General features: G+C 33.0%; 3 protein-coding genes across 5 annotated transcripts; 1 reads left to right on the top strand and 2 right to left on the bottom strand.

Annotated features, from left to right (window-relative positions):
- The first annotated feature begins 7,214 nt into the window (after nt 1–7,214).
- LOC105770906 (uncharacterized) lies at nt 7,215–8,467 on the top strand. Its single transcript, XM_012592271.2, has 2 exons — nt 7,215–7,599; nt 7,992–8,467. Exons 1-2 carry the CDS (start codon nt 7,341–7,343, stop codon nt 8,255–8,257), a joined length of 525 nt encoding a protein of 174 aa, XP_012447725.1. The 5' UTR covers nt 7,215–7,340; the 3' UTR covers nt 8,258–8,467.
- Nucleotides 8,468–8,941: 474 nt separating this feature from the next.
- Nucleotides 8,942–11,725, bottom strand: LOC105770907 (uncharacterized protein At4g08330, chloroplastic). 3 transcript variants are annotated; one of them, XM_052630727.1, is made up of 3 exons: nt 11,582–11,725; nt 10,966–11,171; nt 8,942–9,615 (listed from the first exon to the last, which is right to left on the bottom strand). In XM_052630727.1, the coding sequence occupies exons 2-3, from the start codon at nt 11,037–11,039 to the stop codon at nt 9,219–9,221; spliced, it is 471 nt and encodes a 156-aa protein (XP_052486687.1). In that variant the 5' UTR covers nt 11,040–11,171; nt 11,582–11,725; the 3' UTR covers nt 8,942–9,218. The 3 variants fall into 3 exon arrangements, with proteins under 3 accessions (XP_052486687.1, XP_052486686.1, XP_012447726.1); XM_052630726.1 differs by having other exon boundaries at nt 11,463–11,615; XM_012592272.2 differs by lacking the exon at nt 11,582–11,725 and having other exon boundaries at nt 10,966–11,382.
- A 308-nt stretch (nt 11,726–12,033) lies between these two features.
- On the bottom strand, nt 12,034–14,612 carry LOC105770222 (uncharacterized). Its single transcript, XM_012591320.2, has 3 exons — nt 14,132–14,612; nt 13,094–13,371; nt 12,034–12,567 (listed from the first exon to the last, which is right to left on the bottom strand). The coding sequence occupies exons 1-3, from the start codon at nt 14,595–14,597 to the stop codon at nt 12,253–12,255; spliced, it is 1,059 nt and encodes a 352-aa protein (XP_012446774.2). The 5' UTR covers nt 14,598–14,612; the 3' UTR covers nt 12,034–12,252.
- Between the last annotated feature and the right edge of the window lie 87 nt (nt 14,613–14,699).

Genomic DNA, 14,699 nt, shown 5'->3' on the forward strand with positions numbered 1-14,699 from the left:
ACTTCCCTGGGCAGCAGTGGAATAGATTGAAGATTTCAGATCTTGCCTTCCTGCATAGACAGCGAAGCAGATCGAAGATGGCGAATTTTACCTCCTCGTGGTTACAGTGGAGTACATTGAAGCCATAATTCTATCTCCCTGGTTGGCAGTGGAATAGATTGAAGATTACAGATCTTATCTCCCTAGGCAGTAGTGGAGTAGATCGAAGATGGCAGATTTTACCTCCCTGAGGTTACAGTGGAGTACATTGAAGCCAGTAATTCTATCTCACTGGTTGGCAGTGGAATAGATTGAAGATTTCAGATCTTATCTCCCTAAGCGTTAGTGGAGTAGATCGAAGATGGCAGATTTTACCTCCCTGTGGTTACAGTGGAGTACATTGAAGCCGTAATTCTATCTCCCTGGTTGGCAGTGGAATAGATTGAAGATTACAGATCTTATCTCCCTAGGCAGCAGTGGAGTAGATTAAATATGGCAGATTTTACCTCCCTGAGGTTACAGTGGAGTACATTGAAGCCAGTAATTCTATCCCCCTGGTTGGCAGTGGAATAGATTGAAGATTTCAGATCTTATTTCCCTAAGCGGTAGTGGAGCAGATTGAAGATGGCAGATTTTACCTCCCTGGGGTTACAGTGGAGTACATTGAAGCCAGTAATTCTATCTCCCTGGTCGACAGTGGAATCGATCGAAGAATAGCAGATCTTATCTCCCTAAGCAGTAGTGGAGTAGACTGATGACGGCGGATCTTGTTTCCTCGACATTGTAATTGGATAAATTGAAAAAGATAATCATATTTCCCTGAAGTTACAGTGGAGCGGATTAACACCACGGATCTTATCTCTATGAATTGCAAAGGAGCAGGTCGCGTCAACTTTCAGTGGAATAAATTGAAGCTACGAGTCTTATCTCCCTGAAGTTACGGTGGAGCAGACTAGAGATTACAAGTTTTGTTCTTTTGAGAAGTTACAAGGTACAAGTCCTATCTCCTTGATGTTGCAGTGGAGTGGATTGAAGCACCGATTCCTATACCTCTCCAGACGTAGTAGGTTCGAATGAGGCTACTTGAAGAGCGCTAAGGTCCAGTATGCCCGGGCAAAATTGGCCATCTTGAAGTCTTTGCTCTGTTCCCGTTACACGACAACAAGCAAAGAGGGGCAGCTGTAATAGGCCATTTTAGCCCGGGCCCAAATGCATAAACCTGAAAATAAAAATACAATAAATTACAGACCCAGTTTTAAACCCAATAACACCCGACCTAATAACCAATTATAAGCCCATATTTTTGACCCAATTGCGGGCCCCAACGGCCTAAAGTCACGAAACCTTAAGCAACAGATAGCCGATATTGCTTGCCTCACGTCGTCCTTGCACACCGCAACTGCCCACGTTCTTCCCTCGCAATAACGCCCCACGTCGTAGCAACTCCTGCACAACGCCTACACACCTGCAAACCACGAATAGCATTAAGAGGATATACACAGCAAAAAACTTGTAAAAAGAGGGTGAGCTATATAAAGGGAATTGATTCTTTGTAAAATGGGTTAGCAAAAATATTGTATGAAAATTAACAAGAAAATACAAGAGAAAGAAAACGATTTTGGAAGGTAACAGACTTTGTTTTTTCTTTCGTTCTTTTTCTTTTTTATTTTATTTTGTTTTCCTTTTGTTTTAAAAAAATAATAAACGAAGAGGGGAAGGAAAGGAGGACTTTCCGTCGTGAGATTCGTCGAAAAGCAACCTCGCTTGTCGTTTCATGGTCGGAAATAGGAGATGACCGGAATGGTGGAGCGAGATGGAGAGTTGCGACACATCTGTGGAATGCCGGAGAAGTGGTTTTAGGGTTTTAAAATTGGCTTTTATAGGGCATTCTTAAAAAGCGGGCATTTGCGCAATTGATCCCCTATTTTAGCGGTGTTTTTTTTATTTGTTTTGTTTACATTTCTTTTAAATTTCGCAAAATATTTTATTATTGTTTCAATTGGGTCCAATCTTTTTCGGCGTTTTAGGCGCTTTGGGTAAATTGTTTTTTTAGTCCTCCTTCATCAGTATGTTTTAATTTGATCCCTTTCACGTTATTTTGAAATTAGCCTTTTAAATTCTGTTTTTTTTTTACATTTGATCCCTATTTTATTATTTTTAGTTTTCATTATATTGCTAATATTGTTTATTTACATTATTATTACTGTATGGTTATTAGTTTATTATTGTGTGTTATATTATTATTATATTTATTTATATATGCGCATATACATATTAATTTGTTTTTTAATAAAAACATTTTAAATATATATACTATATACATATCCTATATTTTATTATTACTTTATTTTTCTTAGCTTTATGTACATATGTATGCGTATACCTTTGCATTTTATAGTATTTTTATATTTTCTATATTTTACAACCCAAACATATTATTTTCTTATAATATGTATACGTATATGCCCACATTATTCGACATTTTTTAAAATATATATCCTTCACATTTTCTTTTGTACATACATATATGTCCATATTTTTTTATAATTACTAATATATTATGCTTATATTTTCTTTATTTTATATATATATATATATTATGTTATTTTTGTTTACATGTATATATGCATCAATATTTCATCATACTTTTTAAAATAAATATTTTGATTTTATCAAAACATTAAAATTATTTCTTTTTTTATGATTCAAAGATTTTTTAAAAATAAAAAACGATGTTCAAAGTCGGGGATTTTCGAGGAAAATTGAGCCCTAACGTATTGGGTTCCGATTTTCTTTGTTAATTCCAAATAACCGAGAATATTCGTTATTTAAAATATATAAGTAAAAATCATTTTTGGGAACTTAGTTTGTTATGTCCTAACGTATTGGGCATGACATAATTGCTTCCTCGAAATGAAGATTTACTTATAAAGCAAAAGTGATATTCAAAGTTTGAGGATTTTTGAGAAATTGTACCCTAACGTATTGGGTCTCAATTTCTTCGTATGACTTGAATAATTGATTATCCTTTTCAGATTTCAACATTTGATTTTAAAAAAAACCTTTTTGACTCTCGACATTAAGACATCAAATAATCAAATTGGTACCAATTTTGGGCGTTACGAGGGTGCTAACCCTTCCTCGTCACGTTCGACTCCGAACCCGCTTTTCTCAATTTCAGAGACCAAAATTGTTTTTAAGGTGAGCCGATCACACCTCAATAAAGGATCGGTGGCGACTCTAGTTTTTGTTTTTAAAAGTTGACAACTAAATTTTTTGTTTTCAAAAAAATGGTTTCAACAGCTTGGCGACTCCACTGGGGACATTTAGAGAGTCGAGCCATAAATTGATTATTTTTGTCTTTTTGTCAAAAATTGAAAAGTTATTTTAAATCATGATTTTCCTCTTTGCATTCATTGGTTTTATCATATGCTTGCTTGATTGATCTAAGTCCGTTAGTTTATTTGCATTTTGCATTTCATGGTCAATTTTACCCCTTTAAGTGGGAGTGAGAAGCTACTCCTTCGTGAGGTTTTCACCTCCGTGCAGGATAGTGGATCACTTTCGGGATACATCACTTATGTCTTCGTGAGATTTTCATCTCCGTGCAGCCATAGGGAAATGTATTCCCCTGAACCGAACTCGGTCCATATGAGCCTATAATAGGTGAGGATCGAGGAATCTGCTGGTTCGGGTACCTTTGCTCTAGAAGCCAAACCTCATATAGTGAACCTTTAGGAACTCACCCTAGGTAAACTTACTCTTAACCTTAGTAGATACCTAATTAGGAGTTTTACTATTTCTTGGTTATATTGTATTTAATTGATGCTGACTTTTTGTGTTTTACTTTGATTGCATGACATTTCAATTACATGGCATCTCACTATAGAAAAGAGATGTTGATTCAAATTCGATTACTGACTTAGAAAGCTTGTCATGGAATACGGATTTCTTGATAAAATGGAAGATAATACAGTTGCCCGAATATATCCTGAGAAACACGATAAGGGCGATGGAAGAGTTCATGACTTTACTTTGTGGCCCGAGGATTCAAGCTGATTATTCGAGAGCTGTCAACATTCCAAATTCCTTAAAGAAGCTGATAAGCCTTACGAGGATGGGCAGACGATGGATTGCAACCAATATCAAGCAAAAAGGAGCTAGTAGTGCTGTTCATTGGAAATTTGCGAGATTTATCTTAAACATCCAGATGAAGTAAGAAGTCGATGTTTCTTGGAGTATGAGGGCGAGGCCGTACATGCATCCGTTTTATGTAAAGAAGTTTGTCTTCTAGTGAAGTTTTCTAAATGGAATTGAATCAGAATCAACGTCTCTTTATGCATTCATTTCATGCATTCGCATTACATGACATCATATGCATTAAATTCAAATGATTAATAGTAATAATAGAAGTGCAAAATACCCATATTCAATATAGAGTTGAAATTAGAAAGCAAATAAAAAAACCTATTGTGCCCAATTAATCCCTAATTTCTATATTAGGTAAATTACACATGAATTTAATTAATTATAATTTAGTGCAATTATTTACATAAAATTTTAGTTATAGTTTAAATGTAGATATTAAATTTTAATTATAATTCAATTATATATATTTAAAAAATAAGTAATAAAATTATATATATTGCATTCATATCATGTTGTCGTGTTAGGTCAAAAAAAGTATGAAATAGAGAGTTGGAAAAAGACGATACAAAGAAGTACATTAAAGAGGAGATCGGAGAAGATTATGATGATGTGAAATTGGCTTAAAGCCGACCCTAAATTGAAACACCCCCTGCTTCTCCCCATGTGACTATTACTTTTATTGTTTCCCTTCATGTGTTTAATGTGTACCTCCAATTTCATATACTATATATGTATATTATGTTAAATCTATATGCTATACATACAAGCCATTTTCTCTTTTTTTTTTTTTAAATTTTAAAAGAATGGTCCAATTTTAGTTGTTGAAATTTAAAATTTTATTTTTGACATGATAATTTAACTTTTATAATATCATAAGTAGTCTAGATACTTTATTCGAATTAAAATGTTGACATACACATGTCCGAATACACAACCTTCTATTTCTTTTTGAGATATAATAATGGTCAAATTTTAATTTTGGTCCTTATATTTTATGCTCAAATTTGATATTTGATCTCTATATTGTAATATTTGACATAATTTGATACATATATTTTTGTGATGTCATTATTAGTCTAAATACTTGATTCTGGTTAAAATGTTGATGTAAATGTGTCTAAATACATAGCCTTTTACCTTTTTTTTTGAGATTATATAACAATGGACAACTTTCAAATTTTGTCCTTGTACTATACTCAAATTTGAAAATTAATTTTATACTTTAGTTTTTGACACAATTTGGTACTCCACCTTTTTAATATTATTACCTAGTCTAAATACTTTTTTCGATTAAAATGTTGACATAAATTTTAAGAATTACAAACACTTTTATAGTTTCTTGATAAATTCAAGTCTATTAGATTGTCATTTTTTGTTACATGGCTGCAAATATCATAGCATATTTTGAAATTTGAAATTTGAAATCTCAAAGTAGATGGACTAAATTTCATGAAATAAAACTAAAGAGATTAAATTTCTAATTTTGAAAATTACAAATATTTATAGCATATTTTAACCTAAAGTATTTGTATAAATTTAATATATATATTGAAAATTAATGATGAAAAATAGGGTTGTTTGGGATCAATCCCGAGCTCTCATAACTACAACATAATGCTCTTACCATTAGGCTAAGAGGTTATTGGCATATAAACTTAAGGGTAAACTTCCTAGTTGGTTACTCAATTTTTAGAGTGCTTTTATTTTGGTTACCTAAAATAAAATCCTTGTAATTTGGTCACCCAACTTTTAGGGCACTTTCATTTTAATCACCCAAGCATTAAATTTCTAACGGTGGTTAACTGTAAATGCCACATCATTTTTGCACTTTCATTTTGGTCACCCATAAAATATCTTTTTAAAGTATTGGTTGGGGTAAAAAAAATCAAGGATTAGAGTGAAAAATAGTACAAACTAAAATAATACAAAAAAATTTGTCAAATTGTACTTGTTTATCCCATTGCTGAAAATTCTAAATTTGGGTTTTGAAATATACAATTTTAAATATTAAGATTCAAAATTATAGTAACAAATTGGTTTACATTATTAATGGATAAAATTTTTCAACAATTTATTTAATTTTGGTTAAAAATAATAATTTATTTTGATGTTTTAAAATTATTTTAAAAATTATCAATAAAAATATTGTCTTTAATAGTGTTCCACAAAACACAAATTCTTTTTGATTATATGATTTTGAATCATCCATGCTAAGCTAAAAGTAAAGAAAAATTCTTAAAATTAATTAATTTTATCTTCCATTCCAAACAAAACTCATCATTTTTTTTATCATATCTTTACCCAAATGTAGAACAAGCAATTAATTTAATTAATTGCAAGTATCTTTTCTTTTACTTTTACATTAGTATAGAAGATTCGAGAAGTTTAAATTTCATAGATAATTATTAAATATGAGTTATTTGAGTTGATTTTGTTAAGGATAATTTAGAAACATAAAATAAAATTTTAAAATTTAAAAGAAGATTAAATTATTATTTTTTATAACTAGGGGAGGGGAAGGGGCTGTGACTTGGAATTGAACCTAATATCTTATACTTACAATATAATGCTCTGGCCATTAGGTTAAGAGGTTGTTGGCTAAATGAATTAATTTTAATATTATAGTAACAAATCGTTTAACATTATTAATGGATACAAAATTTTCTACAATTTATTCAATTTATTTTGATGTTTTGAAATATTAAAAAATTAAAATTTTCGACAATGGGAAAAACAAGTGCAAATTAACAATTTTATGTATTATTTTGGTTTCTACCGCTTTTTCACTTTAATCTTTAATTTTTTTACCCCAATCAATACCTTAAAAAAAATATTTTTTAGGTGACCAAAATGAAAGCAACCTAAAAATTGGGTGATTAAAATGAAAGTGTTAAATATGGTGTGGTGTGCACAGTTAACCGCCATTAGATATAATAATGCCCGAGTGATTAAAATAAAAGAGTTCTAAAAGTTAGATGACCAAATTGTAAAAATTTCCAAAATAAAATCCGTTTTAAAAGTTGGGTTACCAACTACATAATTTAACCTAAATTTGATATATTAATAGATTATGCTCGGTACATTTTTCATATATACACCGACTATGTTTTTTGCATCATATAGGACATTCTTACTTACATTCTGCACACAAGAAAAGGCTATTGATCAGTTTCTCTCTTGAAAGAGTTAAAATTCCCTCTCTTTGACCCCAAATGATAATGAAAGACAGTTCCTGCTCTTATTTTCATCCCAAAGAAGGTGTTGGGGTATGCCCTTTGTGCTTGAATGAGAGGCTTCTTATCTTAGCTTCAACCACTAGCAGTGACACCCATAGATTTGTTCAACCTGTTTCTCACATAAAATCTCCCAAGTTCTTTGCTTTTACCTCTCTTCTCAATCGTCTTCAGTTCAAGCATTCCAAATCTCAAACTTCTTATGATCCTGATGATGCTGCTTCAACCCCTCAAGCAGGTAATTTTTCCTATTTCAACATAGTTCAAGCAGGTACATTTACCATTATTGTTGGACCAAGCACTTCATTCGTATCAAAAATCATAAAGACAAGAAAGATTATACAATTTTTCTACTCTCAATCCACTACGGGGCCTTTTTTTCGTGTCATTTTTTGCTAAATAATGTTTTCAGCATATAAAACTCAGGTAAAGATAACTTTTCCTTCTATATAATTTTAGTTTTTTAGGGACTTAGACCTGTATGAATCAATTAAGCTAAATCCCGAGTTTGACATCACGACATAGATGTCGGAATTCAGACTCCAAACTTGTTAGATGTCGGTTCTTATAGGTGAGTGCATGAAATTTAGGCTAAATTCCGGTTTCATGCTCCAAAATTTACTTTGGCAGACTCCTTTATCTCAATCAAGTTTGAAGAGGACGGTGTTGGTTCATGGGAAACAGGCGAAGTTACAAAGGTCTCACTTGAGCACTGCACCAAGTCTTGGAACCCCACCACGACCCAGAATCAAAGGGAGGCCAATAAAAGTGTGGTAGAACAGGTCAAACCACGCGGTTTGCTTAGGTGGCAAAAGCGGATAGGCCACTTGTTCCAACTCATCAAAAGTGGAAGAGGTCCAGCAAGCCAAAAGTGTGCCACATTGGCAGCAAGGTAGAGGGAGCCAAGGTGATGAAGAGGGACTGAATAAGGACTCTAACAAAGAGGACCAAAAATAAAGAGTTCCTTTTTTGTTGTTATGCTTTGTTGTATAGAAAAGGGACGCAAAAGCTTTGTCCACTACTCCACTATATCAATTTGTGTCATCGGATAGTGCTTTCGGCTTAAAGTTCAATAAACTACAACTCACAATAATACTTGTCGATGATACCTCTTATCATTTATTCCGGTGCAAATTCCGGTCGGTATCGATTTTACCAAAATATGGTGTATGGACCGATACTAAAGAATTAATTTTAAAATTAAAATTTATTATTTATTTTAAATTTATTTAATTATGAATTGTTATATACATAATATGAAATGATTTTATTGTTTAATTTATGAAATAATTTGCAAAGCATATTAAAAATATTTTATGCAGTTGATGAATTTTTTTATCTTAAAATTCACATATGGTGAAATTTAAATTTATACCTCTAACATTTTTAAAATATTTTCTTTCGACTTTAACCAAAACTTTATTTTTATGAGCATTTTATATTTAAGATTTATTTAATTTTATTATTTGATATTTATAAATACTTTTATTTACATATATCAAATGTTCTTTTAAATCGCAATAATTTGAAATGATAGACCGAAATAGACTAATATTGACACGTACCAAAACAGGTAGAAATATTAGAACTCATAAGTCAAAAATTTACATTATAAAAATTTTGTTTGTACCTTGAGAAGGCTATATTTTATGTTTGATTTAAATACTTCAAATCTCATATCTATCCTTGCTAACATATTCATATCAGACACGTACCATTATATGATCCCGAGTCTTCGTAACAAAGAAAACGGAGAATGGGGGGACTCGAACACTATAGAGAATAACAATCCGACAAGAAAACGCTTCACGTAGATAACGCAATTACAAGAATGATGAAGACAGCATTCTAGTAGAATCACATAGAATGTGGAGTGCCGAGTTCTTCGGCAAATGAAGGTTGTAGGGCTCGGATTCGAACATCAAATTTTCTACGAGTAGAAGCTTCATTACTGGACAATGAATCCGATCCATCTAATACAAGAGGGTGATCGGAAGTTCTATCATCATAAGCATTTCCAATATGGTTGCCACATTTGCGGCAAAGAAGTTTGGTTCTACGGCGGAACAAACCCCACGAATGCTTTGAAAAGTAAGGACCCCATCGGAACTCATCAACTTGAGTAAATCTGCTCTCATCTATACTAAAGAATGATATAATCCCTCTCTTTATTGATTTTCCGTATTTAGAGCCAATTGTTGTAGTGTTTCGACTAGAGGAACTTAGGTTTAGCTCATACCCACAAGAACCACAACTGCAAAAAGAATGGTTTCCACCATTTTATCGTCAGGTGTACAATGTTAAGAAGAAAAAAATCCAATCTGATGCTTATACTACAACATCAGGACGTTCACCGAGTAAGGTATCGTAGTTTGTAATACTTGGAGCACCGAAAAGCCATAAAGAAAGAAACAAACTCTAACTTTGGTTTCCACTTTGAGATGCTTAAATGGACGACAACCAACTAGAAGTAAACAGAATAACAACAATCACATTGGAGTTTATCGCCAGCCTTAGTAACCGACCAAATATAGAAAATTAAGAACTATCAGTAGATGCCAAAGGTAGGGAAATCAAATTACAGCTCAGCAACCGATGAAAAATCGAATCCGATCAGATGTTTCATTACCACATATCTATAAACTATCAAGCATGCTAGAGAATCTGAAAAATTCAAAGTTACCATAAACGTTTCATAACTACATATGTACTGACTATGAAGCAAACTAGAGTATCTGAAGAATTTGAAGTTACCATAAATGCAAAACAACATAGATAATCAGTTCTTGAACATCCTAATATACCTGTAAGATAAAACAGTTTTTATGGTGAATATCATCGGCCATTAAACAGAATATTATCCCAAGAAAAGAAAACCACACAAAAGTTAGCTAATTCCGAATCCCAGCCTCCCCAATCCATAAATTTTGACAGTGATCAAGTATTCTGCTACTGCTGCAACATTCTCATTGACCGACCTATGTTGCTCCGACCCGGACACATATTCAAACATGAGTGGATATGATCATTCAAATACACATAAAAAATTAGTAAAAGGAAAACTGAACTTGCTCTTGTCGGACAAATACTCGTATTCCTCACCCACCCAAGTAACATAGGCATTGACCGTGGTGAAAGTTAAACAACTGGTTTTGCACAGAAATCATAGGGACTAAGCCAATTTTACTCAGGTTAACAAGCATTGTAAAACAAGGTAGGTACTTTTTATGTGATCTTTGAAGATAATATATGTGTGTGTATATATCACCGTTGTCACAGCAAGTGGTCCCAATAACCAATCTTATCAAACTCCAATTAACAGTTAATAATTAACTCTTGGTTAATCTAAACCAGTCCCTTAGTCTACAATCAATGGAAACAAAGCTAAAAACATAAAACTTTACACAAATTAACACAGTTAGACACGGTTAACACAGTCAAGTTCTTGCATAAATCAACAAAAAAACAACAAACCCAGAAAGAGTTATCACATAACAAACAAAACACAGAAATCAAAAACCAAAATTTTTAAACATCCAATTCAACAAAAAGAAGCAATCAAAATTCAGGCCCACAAAAGGAAAGAAAGAAAGAAAGAACAAACCTGTAAGTTACGTGTCTTTGAGAAGCAGAAGAAAGAGAATGATGGAGATTTCCAATAAACATCGATTTCTCCATTGGTTTTTCTACTTCCCACAGAATCAAAAGCTCAGACAATGACTGTGACGGTGATGGAGATGAAAAGAACCCAAGCTCTAAGTTCTAATTGAGGGGTTAACTGTTGGGTCGTCGGCTTAGAAACGTGTCAACCTGAATCAGAAGTGACCTTAACGCCTATTTTTCAGGGCAGACTTATAGAATAATCAAAAAAGGAAGTTCCAAAAACAGCAGCTGTTTGTAGAACAGCAAAAACAAGGCTCTTTGTTGAAAATGGAAAATTAGTTTATGGCTGTCCTTTTTGACGTAATTTATAACCAAAAAAGAAAAAAGTAGAGAGTTTTTTTTTTGCCAAAATTTAAATATAATTAGCTATCATATCAATTAAAAACTATTATGCCATTTCTCTAACATAAAATTAATGGATTAAACCAAAAAAGATACCTTACGTCACGAAGAGGACATTGGTCCGGTACCATAAAAAATTTACATCGGAATCATACTCTAACTTGAGTTTAAATTAAACTCTAGTAAAAAAAGTAAAGATGATAGAAGAGACTCACTCCAATCCATCCTTCTATAAATATCCCCTCCTCCATCTTTGTTAGCTCTTCATACCACCATTACACATTACAAAATCTTGTATAACATAATTATCTAAATAATTAAGGGTGTTGGATTTGGTTAGATTGATTTTTTTTTTTGTAGATTTTTTGAACCGTTGTGGTTTTCAATTTTTCATTTTAGATTTTTAATTTATTTTAGCAAAATGAATTTTATTTTATTTATTTTTGTGTTATTTGGTGAAGTTCCAAAGTATTTTCTATAAATATCTTTAAAAAAATAGTTTTTCTTGTAAATAAAAATAAGATTTATTATTTGCATTAATCTTAATACAAATTGAATATATTTAAAACCGCTAAATATGGAAATTTAGTTGGTAAAAAGAAAATATAATAAATATTTAAGTGAGAAATAATAATTTGGATATCCCATCATTATCAACAAATTCAAATATCTAAATATCCAAATTTATTATCATAAAAGTAAAAGACATCCATTACCATCGTAATTTACATTAAACATGGTTTGGGTATGTTAAAGTCAACATATGTACTATTTTCTCTTGTACATAAATTTACAGTGATACCACATTTTGAACTGAAAAAGAACTTCCTGTATGAAATCAATGGAAAACAAAATGATTGCTTTAAGATGGAACCAAGTCTTCCCGTCATTCGTGGCGTTTCGGATTATTCTGCTGTGGTTTCTTCTCTTTCTTGAAAGCATTGAAGAGGTCGATGCCGAGAAAAGCATTAAGCAAATTCATTCCTGCCATTCCGAGCATGGCAAGTGGCCATTCGATACCCTTTTCAAACTTGGAAGCATCTTTGATTAGCTTTCCGGTAATCAGAATGTGTGATACGAGTCTAGTGAAAACGAACATGATCCAATTAAGAATCCATTCAACCTTCACGACTCGGCTCTCGGCATCACGAACACCGGCCATCCGCCTCAGTTTCCTCACATGTAGAAAGACGGAATGCAGCTGCAACGTCGGAGCAAAAGGTTAACCTTTTAGCATTCCACAACAACGTCAACAACCTTGCTAGCATTGCCATTAATAAAAACTAAAACTTCTCCGAATCTAAACATGATTTTGAGAAAAACCAATTAAGTCGCTTACAGTTTTCACATATCATAAATATCAATATAACAATGAAGAACACCACATCCCAATTCTTTAAAAACAAAGGGCGAAAAAAGATCCCTCATGTGCAACCTATGTTACTCAGATGCATATGAAGAGACGACTTCAAGCTGTCCTAACAAGACATATCCAACAACAAGATGTATGCCTCACCAATGAATATTGGTCTACCCGCCACATGTTGAATTTTAACCGTTTCCCTAATCCCATCTTAGTGACTACCAAACAACACTACAAGCTACATATAAGTTTAAAAAGTGTAATTATTTATCTTGAACTATAAACACGTCCTACTAAAATTATGTTTCATTAGCAACCTGTATAATTCTTTCAACTTTTTGGCCGAAAAGGAATTGAAACATACCTCACAAATGAGAGTGAGAATAAGATAGTTGATGGTTATACGTCGATACAATGCAAGGGTGAAGCAAATAAGGAGTACTAGATGATGGGTTAAGATGGAAGGGATAAAGCCACTATATAGTCGGTACTGCAGCATATCTTGCTGATCATACGCGAAGTAACCACATGAAAAGCAAAGAGCCTGGTATGCCCATGGCCAGGTACCCTCAACAAGTTCCTTATGCTCAAACATCCTCTTGAAACTGGTTAAGGACCATTGATTAAGCAGAATGAAAACCACTGCAGAGAAAGTAGATAGAAAACAGAATTTAAGAAACCCGATCAAGGAACAAAACCACTCGGAAACACAAGGATTGATAAGAAGAAAGGTCCATATGCATAGCCTTGCTTCACATGGGAGCTCTTGCTTTCATCCTTAAGAAGTATAGCTTACTCATTAAAGATGTTAAGACGCTCTTTACTCGGCGTCGACTTGCTGCACCACTCTTCATCTAGTAACAAGCCTATGAAGAATATCTTCAATTCATATATATAATTGGTTTGTTATCAATACGGATTATCCAACACCACCTAAGCTTGAAGTGATGTTCTTAGCAATACATTCCTATGTGTATATATATATTTGAAATTTCCAGTTTGTGCAATTTAAATTGTGTGTCTTTTAATTTATTTAAATTTAGAATTTACATGTTAGTCACCAAATTAACTCTTAAAATGTAAAACTCAAATGCAGTGTTTTTGAATATATATATATAGGCCTTTAAGTCCAAAATATCCAATTTCTAATATAGTATACATAATGTTTTCTAAAAGCAAATTCAATAAAATGGGTCCAAAATAGCTAACTTCAGACCTTCTAAATTCCCAAGAAAAAACAATAAAAGCCAAAAAAGATAAACCCCAAATCTCTGCTATGATTAAGGAAACCTAAGCAGACAATAAAGCTAAATAGACAATAGAATACAAGGAACGAAAAAAGATACAAAAACCCAAGTCAGAAATATGAAATCAGAAAGGCAAAAGTGAAGGGAAGGGGAACCTGAAATGGAAGTAACGGCAGAGTGAAGGAGAGAAACAGAGGTGTTAACAAAGAGAGGGTCACGAGAGACGGAAAACCTAATGACCCAATTGGCAAATTGGTAAAAGAAACCCCCAGCAAAGATGTAAAGGAGGTCCCTCCGCTTGTTGAAGAGGATTTGGAAGAAAACAGAGATCACCCAGAGAAGCAGAGTCGCTGAGAAGAAAGTGGACACTTTGGTGGTGCTGGAACTTTGATGTGTTGGAGGCATTGCTGTGGCTGTTTGTGAAACAAGAATGGAAGGAGGAAAGCGAGAGAGTTTGCCGCTTTGAATCCTGAAAAAGGAAGGAAGATTAGATTGCTTATGTAAACGCGCAAACTTACTCCGCCTGTCCACTTGTCGAATGTGCGGCCACGTTAGAGCATAGGGACGTGTTTTAAGTAGGATTCTACGAAATAAAGAAATTTGGTGAAAAAATGACGCCATTAGTCAAGAGTTGGTAAAATCGAGTCTTCTCAAGAAAAATTAAGATTGGAGACAGTTTAACATGCTATTCAACTTTTTCGACTTAACCTTGATGTTCTTATA

Source organism: Gossypium raimondii, chromosome 5 (genome assembly GCF_025698545.1).
Source record: "Gossypium raimondii isolate GPD5lz chromosome 5, ASM2569854v1, whole genome shotgun sequence".
Classification (NCBI taxonomy): Eukaryota; Viridiplantae; Streptophyta; class Magnoliopsida; order Malvales; family Malvaceae; genus Gossypium; species Gossypium raimondii.